The sequence below is a fragment of the Anthonomus grandis genome, chromosome 13 (assembly GCF_022605725.1).
Source record: "Anthonomus grandis grandis chromosome 13, icAntGran1.3, whole genome shotgun sequence".
NCBI lineage: Eukaryota > Metazoa > Arthropoda > Insecta > Coleoptera > Curculionidae > Anthonomus > Anthonomus grandis.
The window spans coordinates 13187866-13212241 of record NC_065558.1 but is presented as its reverse complement, the minus strand read 5'-3'; the positions used below and the strand labels follow the sequence as shown (position 1 = coordinate 13212241).

The following is a 24376-nucleotide window of genomic DNA, read 5'->3' as shown; positions in this document are numbered from 1 at the left end:
TGAAGAACAATGTCTATATAGTACCAGGAGGTCAAGTATTGGATGTTCAGGGCTGAAAAACCTTGGGAAACTTTTGATGAATTCAAAGAATTTTTTTTGCCACTTGGAGAGTAACAATTCCCAAAGAAAAATATGATTGGATGAATGGTACTGCAATTGTCCACAGTTTTTTAAGATGTATATGTACAAACATCTTCTGGGCCTAGCAATTAGATTAAAATATACAGTTCCGCCTGTAGAGGCAAAAAATGTCCATATTGGACAAAAAAGAAAGTCTTATTAATAATTTGTTTAATGTTCACTCTTTTTTGTTTTGTGGTTCAAATACTATTTTAAAAATGGAATTTATTGTTCTTTTTGTTTTATAAATAGAAGACATTAAAGTATATTTTTGATGCCTATTTTTGTTTTATTTTATGCTCACTAGCTTTTGTCATATTATAAAGTATGAAGTTCAAACAGTTTTTAGAAGCAGTATTATTTAAATAGCTATCCAGATTAGTATAAAACAGCTGACAATATTAACTTTATTAGATGCTAAAGATTGGATGCTCAATAAGTATTTTTGTTGCTCCACCCAGTTTTTAAACGTGCTAAGAAGTATAAAAACTGATGTTCGATTAAATACTACCAGAAAATATTAATTAATTTATCTATTTCCTCAAAGCCAACAAAGTCATGCATAATATTTAGGCAGGAGTTTATTTACATTTCGAATTTGCATTTTTAGCTTAAAATGCAAATTGTATGCTTTTAATAGAGTCATGAAAGCATAATTAATATGTACATCACACGCATTTATGTGTTTATTGATTAATTTTGGGATCAAGCTATATACGTATTTGTTTTATAAAGTTTAATTTATATATTGATTTAAACAAGGTTTTAAACATAAAATAGACGAAAACTTAAATTTTTTTTTAAGATACGGTATTAATCTATCAATAATTAACGATTATTTTTTTCTTTAATAATTATTATTATGCAAATTTTAAAACAATACTTTGAGAGATCCACTATTTATTAAGAGTCTACTTAAGAAAATAAATCTTATATATTGGCACCCATGATAATATACTGATGGTGATGATGTTTACTGGAGCAGAAACCGGTCGCCGAACTCTGTAAAAGTATTACTTACTCAGGTTAAAAGTGTTCTTTATACAGCTAAAAATAAATACTCTTATGGGAATAATGGATTGATTGTCTGTTAAGATTCTTTAAAGTCTGGCAGGTTCTCTCTCTTACATTTGTATTTAATGTTTTTTTTTAAACAAATAAACTCTTACTCGGTAAACTCTTTTTCAGAGGTGCTGCTATGGAATGGTTTGAATTATTTTTATGCAGCAAATCAGGTAGAAAGACCTGTATATCCTTATTTAGAGATTTAAAGGTATTAATGTTGTGTTATTTGGTTACATTGAAAACAACGTGCTTAATTTCTAAAAAAATACGTATTGCATTTCACGAGCGATAAATCTAACTATAATACTAGACAAAACTTCAATATTTCAATGCTCACTCCAATAAGTGAATTGACTAGGGACTCTAACCATCTTTTAATTAATATAAAGCCTTCAAAAACTTTGATTTGATTCATAAAATTGGTTGTATCACTGCTTAAAAGTGAAGCACTTTACAGTCTTACTGAATGTTTTGATCATAACTGGGAATATGCCATCTATGCAAGCTTTTGATTTTTGTTTGTTTTTTTTTTTTTCTTTTCAGTTTCTGGTAATAACCTTAAGTATAATATGATGTTTGCCTCTAATATTGAAAAAATTGCATTTTTGTATTTTATTCCTATTTGCTACTTATTACTACTTTTTAGACTTAGGTATTTATTTACTTACTATGTACTTACTCTGTTTGACTGAGTTTAAAAAAGTACTCTTTTATCAAGAACAGCCACCATGTCAGAAATTAATAAAAATAATTAGGAAATTGAGTGAAACTAAATAAATCGCATATCGATTTGCTTAATCAAACAGCGTATTCAGATCTAACCCCAAGTGACTCCTAGATGTTTCCATACCTCAAAAACATAAGAGACTTAGTTCCAATAAAGAAGTAAATGCTATTTTGAAAACAAAGATAAATTGTTCTACAGAAAAGCATTGAAAAGTTAAAGAAGCATTGAGATACTAATATCATTCTTGAAAATAATGTTGACGAATAAACTCGAATTTTGGAAGAAAAATTAATTATAATTTTTTTTATATATATTCTGGGCACATAAAGCTCTAAAATATTTTATTTTTGCAATTTTTTTATCTAAATTGCAAAAAAAAAATTGAAAACATCTTTTATCTCTTCATCTTTTTTTAGAGCTCGATCAACCATCATTAATTAATCCCCAGCTGTTTTGATGGTTCCCGTCTTAATAATTTTTGCCTTCTTTATTATTTTCAGGTCTAACGTTTTCCTTTGATAATTGATTTTTTTCGAAATAAGATGTCTTTGTCAATTTTATTACATTACTAAGAGGATTTTTATATATTCTTAAGCCATATATTAAAACCTGTCTTGTCTGTTTTCTGCATTGTGCTAAACTTTTTAAAATTATTTCGGTTATCTAATTGAGCTTAAGAGCCCTTTTGTTATCTTTACATACGATGTATTTTTCTTGGGTAGCAAAATTTATGTTTTTCCTTATTTTAATAACAAAACTTACCTGCTTAGATGAATCTATTTTTTGGTATTTCTTCTTAAAATTTTATTTAACAGGAAAATGCTCGATTAATAGATTATTTCAAGATGTGCATTAGGCTTTATATGTAATAAAAAACTCATAAAATCTCCTTTTTGTTTTAAATAATCGGGCATTTTCAAGCAATGAATGGCCACTCATAGGAGAACGACAAAAGTGCTTGAAAATCACATATATGCGTTTTCCACCAGTAAACCTCGCGTAGAGTATTTTCCCTTGAAAAACAACCCTTAAGCATTTTTATTGCCCCTATATGCTCTAATCGGATTTGGCAGCGTTCCGTTTTACCTGAGGTTTCAGTTTGCAAGGTTTTTTTTTATTTTAAAGAGGACTTTATTCCAGCAAATAAAGCTGATTAAAGTTAAAAACCCTTTCTATATTTTATACAAATTAATAAATTAAAACGTAGATCACAAATTAAAACCTTAATACCCATTACGAAACGCAATACCCGAGAAATCGTTTCTATATGCAATTGATCCCAAACCGTATTAAAACCAGTCAAAATTCGCCCGTTTATTTGCCAATTTAATTTCGAAATAAGACGCAATTACCTAAAGAAAAATGCATTACAGATCAATTAAAATTTCGAGCATAAAATATTAGTTTTAATTAGTAGTATTAGTAATGCTAGGAGGGACAGTGTCCGGCGGGTAGGCCTAAGAGTCCCTTTCCTACAACCCCTGTTTTAACCGCTGGCCACTTTAGTTTCCCTAATAGGGTGACACGTTCTCCTAATAAAGGAGAGCACGTCTTCTCAGTTAAGGTTCTTAATTTCCCTTCGTGACAGAAAGAGAAAAACCATGGTTTCAAATTCAATTTTTAATTATCCTAAATTGACACAATATAACATATGGAATTTGTCAATCTTTAAAGAATTTACAAACATAATTAGAATAAGCATAATTCTATACTAAACCTAGTTTATACATTAAAAAATATAATTATGTATATAAAACAGTAGCAGAAATAAATATACAGTATATGTGAGCCAAATAGAATAAATCCGATATTAAATTAATAGTGACCATTTCGAACACATCGATTGTTATTTTTACCTGCTATTTTTTTCAATAAAAAATTAATATGTTTCTAATATATATGTATTAAGTTTTTCATTTTAAATGCAACACGCTGTATATTATTTAATTTTTAGATACATTTCATGTATAACCTCCTATCCAATTTTTAATTGTGTCGGAGATATTAAGTGTTTTACGATTTATTGCAAAAATTAACATTAAAAACAAAGAAAATTATTTGGTTACATAAATCCGTTGCAACACACTCAAAAATTAATAAGTAATACTGTTGATCCTAATACTGCTTGTCCTAATCTTAAACACAAATTTCTTCTAACATTACTCAGCATCCCAGGCGAACTAGTCGCCGAATTAATCACAACCGTTATTCGTCTTTTTAAGTAAGCTAAATTAAATCTAATGATGTCAGATCAGGAGAGTGTGTTGGCCATCTCATCAGTTCTCGTCTCCCTAACCACCGATTTAAAAATATTCAGTTGAGGTACTGCCGGACATTGATTTGATAATGGCGTGGTGCTTCATCTTGCTGAAACCATATGATGTTAGCTGGAACTTGTTGGTTTGCTGAATCAGGATATAAGTTTGTCAAAGTTAGCGCGACATTATTTTGGAGCAGTGTTAAATAATTATCACCATTCAAATTACCATCGATAGACAAAGGGACCTATAATATATTCACCAACAATTCCTTCCTAAACATTGACCTTTTCAGGGTTCGGTATATTGTTCTTCCTTCCGGTGAGGATTTTCTTTAGACCAGCATTAGTAATTTTATGGATTAGCATGAACATGAAGTGTAAAGGTGCACTTATCAAAAAACAAAGCATGTTCTGAATCTTTCTTCTTTCTCAGCCTGTACTAATCCACTCCTGGATATAGGCCACTTCTAAATTTCTCCACGTCTCTCTGTTCTGGATCTAGTTTTTTTCTGCGATCCCTTGAATGTCATCTCGCCACCGCCTTTGGGGTCTTCTTACACTTCTCCTAGTATCTCTTGGTTGCCAAAACAGTATTCTGTAACTCCATCTATCTGGATCTTGCCTTGCCTCTGTGTTACTTGGAGTTTATTAGTCGATTTACTGGTTAATGCCATTATTTCTAAAACATACGTAGAGAGTGGCAATATGCATGCATCAAAACCTTTCCTTTTATAATTTATAGGGAGGTCCTGAGATTATGGTATAAATCCTAATTTACAAAATGCTGCCCAGTCGAGGCTTACCCTTCTGGAGATTTCAAGAGCTTAATTCTCTTTCCCTAACTCAATTTTTTGTCCTAAATATACATACTCGAAAACGTTTTCTAATATTTTGTTGTCGACTCTTACTTCAATGTTTTGAGAGCTCATTACTTTGGTTTTAGTTAAGTCCAGCTTGTGATGATGCATGATGTAGTTCTTGAAGCATGATGTTAAGTTATTCGGCGGAGTTGCTAATAATGACTATATCGTCTGCAAATTGTAAGTGGCCAAGGTATACGCCATCAATATTATTTCCTCTCCATTTTACTAGACCAGTTTCTTAACGACTTTCGATATACGGATATAATCGGTCATTATTTCTTCATTGATTTTAACTTGTAATGATGCGTGCTCGTATATATACTTAATAAGGTTTGAATATCGGGAGTCGATACTTGCATTGTCCATAGCTCCTAGAACTGCCCACGCCTCGACTGAATCGAAAGCTTCCTGATAGTCAACGAAGGCAAGATGTAGAGGAACATTATACTCTGTAGATTTTTCAATTAGGGTGCGCAGTGATTACAAGTGATCATCCGGCTTGTTTGACTGGTTGGTATATATCCATCTTTAATGAAAGTCTATTTGTAATTATCTTGGTTAAAAACTTACATAAGTAAGATAGGAGGCCAATAGGGCAATAATTTTCAATGTTATTACGGTCCCCTTTCATACAACAGGATAACTTCTGCTTTATCCCACTTATCTGGAATTCTCGCCTTCAACAAGCACCTATTGAGCAGCACTAGAACGCTTTCATGCATGGTCTCTCCATCCATTTTAAGCATTTCACTAGTGACCCGATCTTCGCCCGGGCTCTTTCCATTTTTTTTAATGTACTGCCCTCATCAGTTCGTCTGAGTTTATTTCGGAGATTTCTTCTGATCCTACATTTTGAATCACTCTTCTACTTCTTCCAAATGAAAGGTCATAACTTAAAAGAAAAATGGTTTATTTAACAGAAACACACAAAATAATAATTCTAGTGATAATTGACACACGGGCAGTTGCTATTTTATATTATTCCATGAAACATTTCCCAATTTTTCTTCTACATCCCAAGACGATTAGTAACATAGAAAATCAGTTTTGCAAGCTTGGACATGTAAGCAACTGCGAATGTAATCAGTGATGATACCAAATTGGATATTGTGCTTGAGATAGAGGAAAATCTACTAAGAATGCACCGAAGAGAACGGATTTTTCTGAACAAATGATGGCCATGTTAGATAATAATGAGATCTACTCAGAGCATTTCCTCACGCCCATTCACCTCAACACCATGTTTGTCTTTTATTTTAGTGATCGAACGACTAGGACACTAATAGCTTTTGCTGACAGACAATAATTTTCAAGGCCAAGCATCTTAGATCAGAGTGAAAAATATAATTTTATATATTTTTTTTAATCCTATATCAGTTCGTAAATATGTTCAAGTGGTTTATGAATCAAGAATCAAATATTATCAATCAAGTGGTGTATTGTAATTAATTTTTGCAATAAAACGAAAAACACTTAATATTTTCCAAACAGTTGAAAATTGCTGTAGGACATTGTACATGAAATATGTTGAAAATTTACAAATTTAGTATTATGCAAGTAAAATAGGAAAGTTGATATTGAAACTCGTTATATTTCCTAGCATTAAGCTTTTGGGGAGGATTAAAAACTTCATATTTATCATATCACATACCATGGATATGACGCCTGTATCATAAGTCACACTAAACAATTTTATAAGTCACCTTAGTTTCTTCCCTTCGATAAACTTTAATATTTCAACAGGAATTCCATCGAAACCCAAAGCGTTTTGATCTCCCGCTATTTCCTTTACTTTTTTGTGCAGATTAAAGTTATTAAGTTTGCCTTGACTTTCTTCGATTTTCATACATTTTTTCCAGTTTCATTCTTAATTTTTTTAACTGTTTTTATTTTCGCCCTAATTTCTCTCTTTATGTTTATGTTTCCTCTTGTTTTATTTTTAACCAATCTCCTTCTTTCCACCAGTTCCAAAATCTCATCCATCATTCTTGAAGTATATTAAAAGAAGTCATAATATAAACAATGCATAATAATCCTAATATAAATTTGGCATACTTTTAAGATACACAAAGAGTAGACAATTTATTGACAATCACACTTTCCGGTCCCCCAATTAAATACTCACGATCGTATTACGCTAATAAATTTATATATTTCAAAGGCGGTTTTGGCGGTTTTTAGTGTCACGAAACCCAATATTCATCAGATCGCCTATATATGTGCCCAATCCTTAACCGTACCAATATGAGCCAAATTCGGGACATTTGTCTCTCTGCCAATTCAATTACGAAAACGGACGCAATTAGTCGAAAACGTGAATTAACTACCGATAAATACGAACCGAAAATTGGGGATATATTTGTTAAATTGCAGATTTCTTAATGAATTACTGGAAAGGAATTTAATATGACTGCTTTGAAGATGATCCTAACAAATACTGAAATGGAGATGTAGTGACAGAAACAAACGGGCAGCAAATTTAATTTTAAGTTCCCCTTTAAATATTTTCTTTGATCGTTATGAGGAAAATCTAATATTCTTGAGTGACAAAAGCTGAAATATCATAATTATTAGCTGAATTTTTCTTAATTTGCGCCGATAATTTAAAAATGTTGCTGTAGATTTGTCAATAGTGTGATTTATGTTTGCAAACCAAACAGTTTGAAAAATTTTAAATAAGAATTTTTATATAGACTTTACTGAAAATTTTTAAATTTTTGCAGCCTTGTTAATACAATATTTCTATTATTGTTTGTTTTTTCTCCTCTACTCGTACAAACGTTTTTTTTTATTATTATGTATATTTATTATTTCCATTTTGTTTAATAGGCTTTAAGAATATTCTTTCAACTTTCATAAGACATTTTGTTACTGAGTTGAAGAATAAAAGCAGTCTTAAATATTTTTAAATATGCTCTATTAATTATCAATTAAGAAATAGTAATTAAACGAGAATAAAAGAACAATTGAAGGAATACAAAAACCGAAGTTAAATTTAAAACTGAAATTAAAAAAGGCGAAAAAGAAGAAAGCAATAATAGGTTTTGTATATGCCATATCTGCAATCTAAATATCTATCAAATTCACAGTCTTATAACTTTATTGTTCAAAAAACTATTTTTTACAAAACTGTAGCTATTTTTGCCTCGAACTAACCTCAGATATATTTAAAGTAAAGAACTAATCAAAACTATAAAAATAGAATAAGGTTTGACATTTGTCTACCTAAAATGAACGGAAATATTGGCTAGGGATTATTCATATTTATAGTTCCCAGAATCTGTTATTCCTTTTCTCGTATATTGCGAGTGGAATTGACTAAACCTAGTTTTATGAAAAAGTCATCAAATAGTTAAAACGAAATGATATTTAGATAGATCTTGTTAGTTGATTTTTATTACTATCATTATTGTTTGTTACGTCTTGTATCAGATTCACACTGCACATTTAAATATTATTATTATTTTCTTTTTTCTTCTTCTTTTATAATTTTAAATAAACATGAGAATAAGGTAAGACTCCAACGTGTTGTTGTTCAGTATTGTTTTTGGTAAGATCATATCGAGGTAGTTCCTATTATGGTATTTTTTATGTTATTTAATTCAATTTTGATTGACGTTTTTGAAAAAGACTGACGATACGTTAATTTAGAGCTCAGTTGTTTAAAAATGCTTTATTATAAAAATATGTAAGGTAAACAAATGTCATTTACAAATCTATAAAAAAAAAATATATATAGAGAGAGCATCATTAAGAAATTCACTAACGTCATAATAAGCTTTCCCCAAAAGCAATACTTTTATTTCCCTTTTAAACCCCTTGTATGTATTCGATGACCTAAGGGAATATGATTAAAGGCTCTGTCAGCAAAGTAAACAAAATAATTTTTTACCAAAGTACTCCTAGAAATTATTGATCGAATTTTATTCACTTGCCTTGTAACATTTAGTCTATAAAAATGCTTTTTATAGACTAGGCAAACACTTTCATGCAAATACAAGCATGATAGAGTTAAGATATTTTATGAGATATATATTGGTTTAGAAGACTACCTAAAAAACATTTGAAACATGAGCCTTAGAATCCGTTCCTGTAAGATAAAAATTGAAAAAAAAATGGTGGTACTACAATAACTACAGAACGCTAATCCATAAGCAATGCGAGACTCAACTAAGGTCAAGTAAACAAATCTCATTGCAAGTAGCTCTAAGTGATCAGAAAGTACTTTCAATCCATAATAACCAGAAGCCAACTTTACCGAAAAAACCCTGAGATTTTCCTCACATCTTAAATTATTATTAGTTGTAAGACCCAGGAATTTGCAACACTTACAGCGGGAAGTATTTAATTATGGTTTAGAGAGAAGTTAGTTAGATAACATTTAATGTTTAACATATTAGTTTTTGGTATGGTAAGGATTGTTTATTACTATTATACCCAGTTTTTATCAAAAGTTAGTGAATATTAATTATTTGATGTAGTACTCGATTGAAATATCATCAGCAAAAAGCCTAAAACTCCCTCTGATCTGAATAGAGGCAAGATCGTTAATATAGATCAAAAACAGGAAGGGGGCCAAGGATGGAGTCCTTAGGTACTTCACAACTATTCTAATGTAATAACACGGAGATTTTTCCTCCATAGGATACTGTCTAACTACGATCACATAACTAAGACTTAAAACAATCGAAAGCTACACCTCTAAACTCATAAACCTCAAGCTTTTAGAGCAGTACATGATGATGGACATAATCAAATGCTTTCGACAAGTCACAGAAAGTTACTGCTAAAACCAGGTTTTCATTTGTACTTAAATAAATATTTTCTAGGAGACAGAAAATAGCATCACATGTTGCTTTTTTACTTTGAAAGCCAAATTGAGAACTGGAAAGAATTTTGATGATGTAAAGGATCCGGGATGAATGTAAGAATTCTTTTCTGACAAGCTGCTCTATTAGGTTACCTAGGAAAGGAAAAAGAGAAGTTGAATGAAAGTTTGCTGAAGTATTATTCTCTCTCTTTATAAAGAGGCATAACCAAAGCATACTAAAAGATGCGTTGAGAAATTCGGTTCTGTCGAAATAGACGTTTAAGGTACACGTAAGTGCTTGAAGCCCAACGTCGGTAAGGTGAAGAAGAATCCTGATCGAGATGTGATCATTGCCTGAAGAATATTTATTTTTGAAGAGTTTTTTATCTACTAACGGCAAGAAGAATGAATTAGGTACCTCTTACCTTGCAGATAATCAAAGGGATTTGGTCCAGGATTTAGCTGAGAAGGTAGCACTTTTGCAATAGAGTAATAAAACTTATTTAAATCATTCGAAGAGAGCTTAGATGAAGAAACTTGCGCACGATGACTCTCTATATATACATGGTATACTACTCTCTACAAACAAATAAACTTATTAATTTTTTTTGGTATAAAAATATACAATTAACTTAAAGAAACCAATGCATGTCTCTTTTATATTTTTTATTATTAGCAATTTTTGTCTTAATATTTATGTATAAATAATATATTTTTTAGTTAATTTTAAAATTATAATTTTTCTGCGTTTTGATGAGTTAGACGATGATAATGGCAGAAATTAAATATCAAATTAAGATGGGCATATTTAATAAAAATTATATGTTGTAACAGATAGTTGGACCCAAAAATAAAATAATTTATGAAAAATAAATTAAAAATTGATTATTGTTAGTAAAAATAAAACTATAAATGGTAAATTTTATAGAGCAAGACAGGATTTACATAACAGCAATATTGCAGTATTATGTATATTTAATAAATAACGAATTATGCCGCAGATAGTTTCCTCTATATTATGTTATCTCTATATTATGTCTCTTTATTTAGTTATTTTTAAAATTCATTTGTTATTCTGTTATTTCATCGCTTATTCTAGCCATGCCCAGTTCTATTTGAGATTCGATAATCTTACGATTGCATCTATAACTCACACATTGCTTCTTCTCAGCTCTTTATTCGAAATCTTAACTCCCAGAGAAAGACCTAACATAGATCTTTCCATGCTTCTCTGTGTCAATTATATTTTGTTTGCGTTTGCTTTGCTAGAGTCAGTATTTCGAGTCCATATGTTAACATAGGCAGAACACACTGGTTATCAGATTTTAAGATGTCGCTCAGTTATCCAAAGGCTGCTCAAGTAAGTTTTTATTACACATACAAATTATTCACTAATCAAAAAAATGGTAAATATTTTGGGAGAGATGACATAGCCTTTTAGTACACCTCGCTCTATTTTGAAGTCAGGAGTATCTTCGTGGAGTCTTATGACTGCAATCGCTTTTTTGTAAATATACTCGATAAATTTGGTGTAACTATGGTCTGTTGTTAATTTCTTCTAGTGTAATATCTGGTACATATATCCTCTGACCCCTGGTTTTCTTGTAGCAATTCACGTATAATTCTCTAACAATTTTCAAAATATCTTGTTTATTAGTCAAGGTTAGTCCAGTCTTACTATCTAACCTTACATATTTGTATTTTAAGTTCGAATAACGCTTTCCTCAGTAATTTAATTCCGTTGTTCTCCTCTATTACCTTGGTTATTTCTTCGGTATTATGTAGCTTTAAATCGTTTCGAATTGCTGTGGATACCTCTTTGTTAATTTTTCTTAGCTGTGTGGCGTTCCCTTCATTTTTTTCTTTTAAACTCCTTCTTTTTTTTATCACGTTTCTAGTATCTTTGTTCAAGTTTCCTCTTAAAAAATAACAAATTAACAAATTAAAAGTTAACAAATGTCCGTTTTCTCTGGGGAGCCTTTTTAAAGAAGACGATTTATGGCATATAAGTTAAACCAGTCTCTGTTAATTACCGTTAGTTAGTAGCATAGGTTTAATATTGTTAGAGAGCACAGGTCTGTAATACCTTTAATGTGTATTTACTATTTAGTTTGAGGACTTATGCTTTGAATATTTCCTACATGTGATCATAAAGCCCACCGATGATCTTTAATATGTTAGTGTAGAACATTTACATTTTATACACGAATTTATTAAAGAAGATGTCCTGAACGAAATAGTGTTGCACTTTTCTCTTTGCATTGAATCTCACTGATTCCCACTTTGTCCCACCATAGGAATAATTCCTCCCTAAGTTCTTGCATTTTTTTAATCATTGCTAAACTTGTGCTTTTTCACCCTAAGAAAAATCTAATATCAACCCTGATAAATGCCCTTTTTTTAAATTTCAAACAAAAATTAATTTTAAATTTTACAACTCTGTATCTCAATTAATACCAGCCTTTGTGTATAAGTAAGTATGGTAAGCAGGTTCTAATTTTTTCATATATCATTAACTAGCGCATGTAAACAATATTTTTCAAAATATAGTGCTTTTCCGACAGTTTCTGTTTACTATTAATTTTAATCAAAAAGAAGTAATTAAATTAGAATCCTGTTATTAATTATACTCTCAAAACAATCGCCTAAACAAAACAATAAGCAAATATAAATAGAGCCACATAAATTTAATTACATTACGTAGCCTAATGTAATAATGTACATAGCCCTAGAGTTCACCAGTTCACCAGAGCCGAGGGTATTTTTTGTAAATAAATCGTGTATGCCCGTTTGTATTGTAATGTTTATTTAAATTTTAACAGCATATCTAAATTACGTTTGTATTTTTAGTTCAAAATAAAAAAATACATAAATGCTGCAACAATGCAAAAAAGAGAAATAAAAATATCAATAAGGATTTCTTAGCTTTTGTCGCTTGAAAATATTAAATTGTCCTCATTTTCGTCGTAATAATGGCAAAAAGGAAACAATATTAAAAGTAGAGCTTAAATTAAATTTGTTGCTCTTTGAGATTCGGAAATAATATTTATCATAAGTTCGTGTTGGTATTTGTAAGAACCATCTTTACCAACGTTTATTTAAAAATTGTTTCTTTTCTTTTAAAGAATTTCATTATTTTACTTCCACTAGTTCGAATCATAATGAGCCATTTAATTAAAAGAACCTTAATTTAAAGTCTAACTGTCTCGATTTTATTGGCAGTTAATTCACGTTTTTGGCTAATTGTGCTCGTTTTCGTAATGGAATTGGGCCATAATCAAATATCCCAAGTTTGATTAATTTAAATGCGTTTATACGATTTTATGGATATTGAGTTTTGTGATGCCAAAAATCAACCACAATCGTATTAATAGGTCGCTAAACATGTTCGTCAGAAATTAATTGTGAGGTTTTTAAGTTAGTTAGCTTAAAAATTAACCTAAATAGGAATGTATATGTATGTGTATATAAAAACAATTTTTACTCATTAAAATTTCAATTAGTTGTTATCTAGAATGAAATTTACAAAAACCTTAAAATACTCTTGTAACATTTGGAGGTGACTCAAATTATTGGCTATTTAATTGCAGCACTAATGAGAGTAACGCTTGTAGCTAAATACACAAGTAGTATAGTATAGTACATACCCAAATATAGTAAGTACAAAAAACGGTAAAATATTTCGTCAGTTACACAGATCAAGCTGTATCAAGCTGATAATTGAAAAAATCTGAAATTTTGACCTCCTTATGAAATGTCCCAAATACTCTTATTTTCGTTTTTTAATTGTCCGGATACTTGCTTTTTCTTTGTTTATCCGTCTTATCATACAGTATTTGTGATTCTTTCTATCCAGCTAATTTTTCGTATTCTCGGGTATGCCCAATATTTGAAAGCATAAAAGTTTTAGCTTAAAGAAGCCTAAAAGCTTCGAAAGTCTTCTTATATTTTCTTTCCTCAGGGTCATGTTTTCTATTCTATTTCTTATTTGCTGGGAGTAGTCGTTGTCTTTGTTGATAATGGTAAGGAAGTATTTGTATTTTTCTACTTGTTGATTATGTAGATTTGTCCGATCTTGCTTGGTCTTTTGCTAATCGACGTGAATTTAGTTTTTTTCACATTCATTTGCAGTCCATAGTCTTTGCTTTCTTCATTTACTTTGCTCATTAGCAAAGTATGAAACATAAAGTAGCAAATCCGGTACCATTATTCTCAAAATTTTATTTTCTATTTAAATACGTTAATATACCCATTGTCCCATTTAAAATAAAAAAGTAAGTGTTACTTCCTCTTAACCCGGATGTGACGAATAATAACAGAATATGTTAAAATATGCTTTTATAACTATTCGATCGATATACCAAATTTCATTTCTTTATCTTAAATATTAAAAAGTTATTAAGTGCTTCCTTTTTCCTACGTCACCTGATATATAATCATTCACTGAATAAATGTAAAATACACCCGTTATTATTAACTATAAAATTGCCAATATCTACAACGTCTTTAAGCCAAAACATGTAAGAAGATATTTAGCTATCTTCCACTGTTACTTAGATATATTATATCTTATAAATTATTAAGGATACGAGTTAGGAAATTGATTTTAGAAAAGGGTTACTACAGCAGTGATAAATACTTCCTAGACAAATTTTAGCTTGTCTTCTCATTCAATTATAACATAAGTTTGGTTTTATTTTAATGCTTTTTTACTGGTGATGTGGATGTAAGTATATAGTTTTTTTTGAGTGTATTTTTGCGTTCTTTTTTTACTGGTTAATCTAATATTTTTATGATAGCTTTATTATAAACATTTTCTATTTCTAAACAATAAAGTTATAATAAAAAATCTTTACCTCTGGACTTATAATCCCATGTACGGCATTTTTATTAAAATATGAATTAAATAAAGAAATTATAAACTCAATTCCAAGTGAACCGGTAAAATATGTCATATCGATACTGAGTAGTTCCATATAAGTTTGGTTGTGTGTAGTTGCTTAATTAGGCCCAAAGTTAAATAGTCCTAGACAAACATGTATTTATATTTTTTTTGACGGCTCGTATTTAATGAGGTGATCATCAGGAGACTAAACCATTAGAACTCTATTTAATATTGTAAGATACGTACTTGCATATTGTATAAAAAAATTAAGAATATTTACTTAAATTACATTTTTAAAAAAATAGGTAATAACACTAATGCTATATTCCTAATATATAAAAAAAATAGGTAATATGGCTTTTATATATAAATTAGTTTTTTGGGTTAATTAGGAAGAAACGATATAATTTTAAAATTTTGATTTAAGTAAGTATAGTTTCTTTAGTGTGTAATATGTATCACATAATTTTAAATTCTTCTTCTTTATACAAATATGTTCCTGCATAATTATCTGTTAATTTTTTAAATAATGTTTATATAATATTTTTTTAAATTAAAATATAAATATACCTTTTTCTTCCATTATCTTATATTTAGTTTGATTCCAGCAACAATTTAAGTGCAAATAAACTAATTATCCACATATTTGTAAAAAGTTCTATTTAAATTTTTTTAGAATTTATAAGGACACTGCGATATGATTTTAATAGACAAAAATAACAAAAGATACTGAAAGATTTTAAAAACAAAACAAATAATTAGAATAATATTTTAGATTTTAAAATATATATTTTTTATTCTAGTAACTAAGTTCATCCGTATTGGTATCGCTGACAAGAATGACAACCCGCCATATTTCGATAAAGCGCTATACGAAGCAGAAGTGGACGAAAATGAAGACATTCAACACACCGTTCTCACCGTCACCGCCAAGGATCACGATGAATGTAAGTAAAAAAATAAAATTCTCTATAATTTCTCCCAGTCAACTTTGAAAATAATAATATTTTCACGATTCAATCCACGACTTTCTAAAGTTTGTAAAGTAGGAAGTACATCCCATTCCGTGATGGAGCAAATCTAAAATTGTCTTTATTAAGAATATGAATTCCTCGGCAACTTAAAAAGTCAATTAAATTCCAAGCTGGAATGCATTATTCATAGATTCAAACATTCTTGGCGTGTTTTTAGACCTAATAAAATCACTGTCGGGCAGTTTTATTTGAGTGTATTAAATTTCTTAGATAGTTTCCTTAAATTTCTTAGATAGGGTCCTGTAAGAGTTTAATGGGAACAAAAAATTACTTTATATATTTATTTTAATTTTAAGATAAAATTGAGAAAAATAGATAGTTGGGTATATGAGTTTGGCAGTTGTTACACATGATATTTTTCAAGCTTATGATGAAGGTTTAGAGAGCGTTCTAATACTTTTGGACTACTCAAAGGCCTTCGATACGATTAATCACGAAGTTCTAATCGCCAAGCTAAAATATTATGGATTCAGTGCTGACGCTCTGGCTCTTATGACAGCATACATTTCAAACAGAACACAGCGAGTTAAAGAGTATTCAGAGGAGTATAGAGTGTCATCCGGAGTGCCACAGGGGTCAATATTGGGTCCACTTTTATTTATCATTTACACTGCTGACGTCTTAAGATCTCCTCAGTGTTGTAAAGTTCAAGCGTTCGCTGACGACACTCAGCTTTATTGTCATTTTAATATTAAAAATCATAACCAAACAATAGAAAACATAAATAGGGATCTACAAATAATAACAAACATTTCACAGGAACATTCTTTAAAACTTAATTCATCAAAGTCTAAGCTTATGTTTTTTGGTCGAAAAAAAAGTAAAAATATATTTTCAGTTGTTAGTAATATAAAAATAAATGGTGAAAAGCTTGAATTCTGCAAAGAAACACGTAATTTAGGGGTAGTAATAGATACTGAATTAAATTTTGAAAGCCATATTAAAAACCTTACTCAAAAACATATATTTCATTAAAACAATCATATAATAATCGTCAAATTTTAAGCGTCGAATTAAAAAGAAAGCTATGTGAAACCCTTGTTTTGTCTCACTTTAATTATGCAGACATAGTTTATGGCCCGCGCCTCAGACAGTGTGACAAGTTTCGAATACAAAAAATCCAAAATATGTATTGCCGTTTAATATTCACAATTGAAAAATATGATAGCATATCTTATAAAATTAATGAAACTAGTTAAATATGACAAATCGAAGGCTATTACATCTTGGAATCTTTTTTCATGAATTTATAAATAAACGCAAATATATTTCAACGTGCTTCATAGAAAAAATCAAGACGAATGACAGTGTACACTAGAAATAAAACAAAGTTCGTGATTCCTAAACATAAAACAGCATTTTTTCAAAAAAGTTCTTTGTATACCTCTGTTCATCTTTATAATTCTTTGCCCGATTATATGAAAGTATTTACAACAAAAAAATTTAAATCTGTGTTAGTCTATAATAATGAGTAAGCAAGTACAGGACTATAATTTGACCCACCGCTAGTCTGTCACCTGCTGCCCGAAGCGTAAAATTTTCTCAGTAAAGTGACTATTTCTTGTTATTGTTTTTTTATTTATTTTTTGTTAGGTGTATGATGGAAACAGTTTCAGGTTCCTTTATATTTCCTTTTTTGTGAATTTTTTTTCTTTAATTACTGTTAACTATAAGTTAAGACTATATTAATTAAAGTGCGTTTCAAGTGAATAATTATTTGGCACATGTGTGTTATTTATTATTTAGCATTTAAAGAAATCTGTTAGAGGGTTGAGTTTGAATAGCCCTAGGCTAGACTTCGTCAACTGATAGGTTCAGAAACATATTATAATACAAATATTATGTAATGAATTTTTGCAAATAAAAGTCGTTTATTATTATATATTATTATTATTAATTCTAATAAATGTTCTGGAAACCCTAAGCAAAAATATTATTAAAAGAACTTTTTTTAATCTAATTTTTTTTCAGAATAATTCATTAGTTTAAAGACTGATTAAAGCTAGCCTATTAATTCTTCAATAAAAGTAAGTTAAGCATAATAAAACAGAAAAAAACGTCAAAGAAGTTATAAAAATATAGGAAAAGAGCAAAAATTAAATGTTTAATTTCATTTTATTTGTTTTTAGGTAAATACATATTTTAAAAAAATCATAAAAAAATAATGTGTATTTCTCTATATTATCTCTACTTATGAATTTAATGGTTAAAATAAATCGAAACCTTTAAATAAAAGATAAATCTTTTTTTTTTAAATAAGCCTAATTTGTCCTAAAGAAAATTAGGAAACTTCAAAGAATGACAAGAAATTAATTAAAAAAATACAAGAAAAGTAATAAATACCAAGATATATTATCTAGAATATTGTATTTTGGATGTTTATATATATTTTTTAAAATACGTCTTATTTGCTCTAATTAAGCTAAATTAATGTCATTTAAATTTAAAAAGAAATAGCAAAATAGTTTAAAGGAATTTAAAGAAAGAACCCTAATATTTTAAGGTTATATTTAAGAATAATCTTGTATAAATAATATTAAGATTTCTCATAGTGTAAAAAATTACACTATGAGTGTAAGTAACACACTATAAGTGTGTTGGATAATGGATAGGTCCAAGGGTAGTAAATGATGTAGGCTTATTTGAGCAATTATTCATTTTGCTCAAAACTAGAGAGCTAAAACAGGGTAAGTGTACAATTAATGCAAAATATTACTAATCTGGTATTGGCAGTAATTCGACGATATATGCCATAGAATACAGGTTTTGTACCTGCAATCATATAAAAACAAAATTTCTATAATAAAAAAAACCAAGGTAATAAGTTTGACATTATATGACATGAAAAAACTGTAATTAAGAAAAGTGTATCCTCGTAGGTACTTATACAAAATGTAAAAAATAAATAAATGAAACAATGACTATGGTGTTCATATATAATAATAAAAAAAAACAAACAATAAAACAAGAACGTGTTAAACTTGTAAAATTTAAATAAAATAAATATACAAATAAAACTTAACAAAGGAAAAATTCATGATCAAATGTTAAAATAATGTATGTACAAATGAACCTTAAAATAATTAAAATAATAAGTGACTAAAAGAGAATATATTAAAATAAAGCAACGAAAACTAAGAATAAAAGGTTAAATGCAAAAAATAAAATGAGGCATTTACATACTGATAAATTTTCTTAATAACCTCCTAAACTGGTTTAAATTATCCTTGATTTTAAGTGGCTGCTTCAATTCAGTAAAAAATTTAGCGTCTAACTATGTTACATCAAAATATCAAGGATAAAGTTGGTACTGTTTCTAGTGTTATATAACAGTAATTGTGAACGTCTCCGAACACTCTTATTTTTATTATAGGTGTAGGTGGGTAATAGACGTTATTTTAATTTAAAAATACACAATAAATATAATTCTTTATTTCGTAGACAATATACCTAAAACACTTAACATAAAAATAACAGGAGTGTATCGATTACATTTAATGCTCAGTTTTATTGCTCTATTCTGAACTACCTCAAACTGTTTCACTTTGGATTGAGGTAGATTAAACAATATTGTGGAAAAAAACTGCAAATGGGGAAGAGCAATGTTTTTGTACATAGCATGAGTTTTCTATGCATTGACAAGTTTTTCCCAACTCTATTAATAAACGAAACTTTTTTATAAATTTTTTTCGTATCCTAATCTGCATGTGCCAGAAAATTTAAATTTGCATCCAAAATTTATGCTAAAGGTATAAAATTTAGATGTACTTATATTTAAACATTAGTTAATGCTACAAAGCCAACTGAATATGTTGATTAAGTCAATAATATTCGTATCAGTTACCATTTAATCAATATTTTTTCCATTATAAAAATCATTATATCATCTGCAACTTTCACAGTTTTACATCTTTTTATAACTTTTACCATATCATTTATAGACGTATAATAAGAATAATAATGGACTTAAAACTGTTCCCTGGGGAACACCAAATACAACATTAAGAACTTTAGAGAAACTATTTACATATTTTACACGTTGAACTCTATAACACAAATAAGATTCAAACCAGTTCATGACATCACTTCTATTGGTTTTAATTTATTAAGTAGAATTTCTCTGCCTATAGTTTCAAATGCTCGTTTAAAATCTTAGAGTAGGCTAACACGTATTTTTTATTGTCAATAGATCCGAAAAAATATATTAAACAGATTAACGACAATAGACTAACATGCTCACAAAAACTGGACTGATTTTTAATAATTATAGAATTTTCATCATAGTAATTTAGAAATGCTCTTTTATACAGATTTTAAGGAACTTTCCATAGACAGGTAATGTAATAATTGGTCAAAATTCACTATGGTTGATGATATATGGTACTTTAGGAATAGTAACAGCAGTAGGCAGTTTTTAAGATTCCTGAAAGACTTTATTTTTAAATAAGTGTTAACAACATTTAAGACACGATCTCCGACAGCACAAGATACATCACATAAAACTTGCTTAGATATGCAATTTCCTTCATCTCTAGTATCTTTTAAATTTTTAAGCATATCTTTAATTTATTTCATTGATACTTGATTAAACTAATAGTTTACTAGGTTCAGGGGCTGGTATTCTTTATTAAACTTATTTAGGTAAACCTCTAGTATTTTTTTATGCACGTAATTGAATATTAATTTTAAAATATTAAAATTATAGACATAAATTGTTTTTTACTTAATTTAGAGGCAATAAAAATAGACAAAAATAATAAATAAATAAAATAAAATAGAACATTAAAATCACAATATCTACAAAATTGATAAACTAAAGATTTTATAATTTTGTTAGTTTGTTGTATTCTATTTCATTTATTTCTTATTTTTATCCATTTTAATTTTTTTTAATATAAAGGAAAAACAATTTATGTCTATAATTTTGATATTTTAAAATTAATTTTCAGTTACGTGCTTAAAAAAAAATTACTAGAGGTTTGTTCTGTTTCATAATTACAGCCTTGAAAAAGATGTAAATAAACGTCGAAACGTCGGCACCTTTTCAAAAAAGGAAGTTTTTGATTTCTTGGTCCTAAACCTGATAACTCCATCTAAGGACGCTACTTTTAGTCAATAATTTAATAGAATGTTGGTAACAATAGTTTGTCCTTTTTGTAAAATATGTATTAAGATCCTGTGCAATTATTGCTTAATTGCTGACTGACTTCCCATTAAAAATAATTTGATTGGATAAAATATACCTACTTTTTACCTAAAAGTAGAAATTTAAGATTTTTCTTTCATATTTATTTGTGATTGCTTTATCTATGCATTCTGCATAACATTTTTCCTTATTAACAATAATATTTGTTTTAGTTTAATACTCCAGTTTTTCAGGCACCGTCGTTTTTATCTAATTTTATTTCTTTTTATATAAAGTATCCCTTTCTCGCATAATTTGCTTAATGTCAGACGTTATTGATTTTGTATACACATTTTTATTCTGGATAATTGGAACTTTAGGATTTATTTGATCTAAAATAATTTCAATATCAGTGATCAATGATCAGTTATCAAGTGTCGGAGTTATTCTTGTTCCAATCAATAGCAAGAAGTTTTTTTTGTCATTAATGCGATTTTAGTTTTTAACCGATCATTGATGTTTGATAGTTCCAATAGTTTGCTTATTTTTTGATTAAGAGAAATAGAGAAAATTAAGTGGCCCTACCTGTGCGCTAGATGTCTTTCATAAGTGACTATAAAATTGATTCTGGCTCGCAGAAATTATTTTGATAGGTGTTTTTTAAATCTGTGTAAACCGATTGGTGTAAATTTTAGTTTTTTATTTTGTTACCATAAAACATATTTATACGAAGATCAACATTAAAATTTTTAACAGTAATTATGATTCCACTAAAATTGCTAACTTTATGCAAATACTCAAAAAAAGCCAAAAAATTGACTTCTTCTTTTTTAGGTAAATAATAAAGCACAAAGCACAAACATTTTACATCTCATACAGAAAATTTTAAAGAATTTAAGCAGACAATTATTAGCAGAGAAAACATTTTTAATTTTATAACGTACCTCAGAACTTACCAATACTATCACTCCTCCTGTTTTACTGTTGTTACTAATACGTTGTTTAATTCTGTATCCAAAAATGTTTTAAAAATTTAGTTGTAACGTGAATCTCAATCAAAAGCAGGATCTTAGGTTTTCAGTCATTGGCTAATAGAGCAATGTTCCATAACTAGAAGAAATAAAGACAAGGTCAAAAATATAATAGTGACAATTTTAGCTTAAGAAATTCAATTACATTTAAACTTCTGATTTTATATGCACTAAAAGAAAATAATTTAATAAAAATTACTGAAAATCAAAAAATATAAGGATATCAATGTTCAAATTTATTGTGTAATTTTTTGTATTTTTTTTTCACCTGTAACCTCTTTTTTTTTTAAGTATTACAAATTAGGCCTAGTATAATAGTAAGTAAAATTCTGATATTGAGGAAATTAACGAGAATAAACAATTTCAAAAAGATTCGATTTTTTAAAAATAATAAAGTACTTTTCAAGCTTCTTTAAATCCATTAGAAGAAATTACTGCTAAAGGTTTGTTTAAGTTTAAATTGACAAGAAAAAACAGGGAATATTTTTAAAGTACGTTTAAAGATAATTTTACAAATATCAATTTTTCTTTAACAACATACTTTGAATCAAAAAACTCTTTTTGATATTTTCTTATTAATTCCCTTTATCAAGATTTATTAGTTTGGACTAGTCACACTTTATTTAATAAATTATTATTAACCATTATTATCTTTATAACTAACTCCGTTTCAATATTTCTATATTACCTATATTTGTTATTTTATATTTGCTTAATTAAACCTGTATAATTCTCATAGCAACATATTTTAAATTAAATAACGGTATATAACAGCTAGTTCGGATTCTAAATAAATTACTAATTAAATCGCCGTCAATTGAATCTAATAAATCTGGTTACATGGGATTTACAATAGCGATTAAACGTTATGGAAAATAAATATTTTGAATTACAAGCAGGTGGAATTGATATTAAACGTGAATACTAAATTAAATTAAAATATTTAAAATGCATATTTTGCATTTTTTTAAATATTTTAATACAGCTTGGTCAGTGCATTTTTGTATTATATTATACGACGTTTTAGCAGGAATTTCCTGCTCGAGTATGTCGAGTATGTGGTTCGTAGGAATTTGCTCGGAATTTATTTAATATTGCTTTATCCGGATTTATATGGGTCAACGGGATTGCAAGTTTATGGGTATTACAATCAGCTTTAAGAAGTAGTAGGGAAGATACTACTTTTTAACAAAAAAAATTTTTTTACATAAGTAATTACAATTTAAAAGGATTATTTAGTATTCTGTCTAAATTGCTGGGTTTTTATTTGCTTTAAAATGTTTTTAGTATTTTTTCTATTTTGATTGTTATCAGCTATCATTTAGCTGTAGTCTTTTTTTATATATGATTTTACACTTTCCTTGTTCTAATTTTTATATCTTTTACCCTGTTCATCCTTTCATGTTGTTACTCTTGGTTTTTTCTGCCTAAAATTTATAGTAATTATAAAGAAAAAATGTATTTCATATTTAGTTTCTTTAGTGTTATCCAGTGTTCCGTAGTACTGAAGTATAATTTCATGTGACTTATATTTTGTTTTCCTTAATGTTTTAGTTAATTTTTTTTGTTTCTTAATATTATTATCTTGTTCCGGTTATTTTTGCTTTTCCTGGTATGCCATGCTTCTTTTTAGTAATTGTATTTTTTTTATATTATGTTTAATGGTCTAAAATATATAGCAATTATCATTAAATATATGATAATAAATTACATAATATTTTTAATTTTACTCTTATTCTTACAGCTAAAATCTTTAATTTTAATATAGTAATATAGTAATTTTAATATTTAATTTTGCTTCATATTTCCCTATCCTTTTTTAGTTTTTATTTAACTCTTGCTTTGTCCTAAATTATTTTACAATTTTAAGTTTTATTTTTTATGTTTGGCTCTGATTTTTTGTTTTTTAAAATTTTAATTTATATTCCCACTGTTCTTTTCATCAACTTACTAAATACTTCTTTACTTATTTCGTGTACAATTAGTTTTATTTATGCAATTACTGTTGTTGTTTTAATTAAGTTCCGTGCTTTTAAATATGCTCCCTTTTTATCTCGATGTTTTTTTATTTTCATGTTTATAGAGTCTATCTTTTCTTCTAACCTATTGCTTTTTTAGTATTTTATCCACTGAACTGACGTCTACATCAAAATATCGCAAACTGTTCTTTGGTATATATTATATATTGTATTATAATTGTATTGGTTTAATATGGCATTTGTTTAATATTAATTACACTTCTCTTGTTTCTGGTTTACTTTATTCCTACATAATTATATTCAGTCTTTTCATATTCTCTCCATTGGCCTGAGATCTGTAATAATTATCAATGTATTTCTTACTTCTGAACACCTTCTCTTACGTGTACTATTTTGTTTCTTGTTTTTTTTATATTTTGATTATCTATTTTTATTTTAGATATTCATTATTTAATTTAATTTAAATGATTCTAATAC

General features: G+C 28.2%; 1 protein-coding gene across 4 annotated transcripts in view; it reads left to right on the top strand.

Annotated features, from left to right (window-relative positions):
* The window catches only part of LOC126744211 (neural-cadherin-like), a 232507-nt gene that overhangs the window by 125087 nt on the left and 83044 nt on the right, over nucleotides 1–24376 (top strand). For all 4 annotated transcript variants that reach the window (XM_050451570.1, XM_050451569.1, XM_050451568.1 and 1 more), the window contains exon 2: nucleotides 15534–15677. In XM_050451570.1, coding sequence (XP_050307527.1) covers nucleotides 15534–15677 — 144 coding nt within the window. The remainder of the gene's footprint in view (nucleotides 1–15533; nucleotides 15678–24376) is intronic.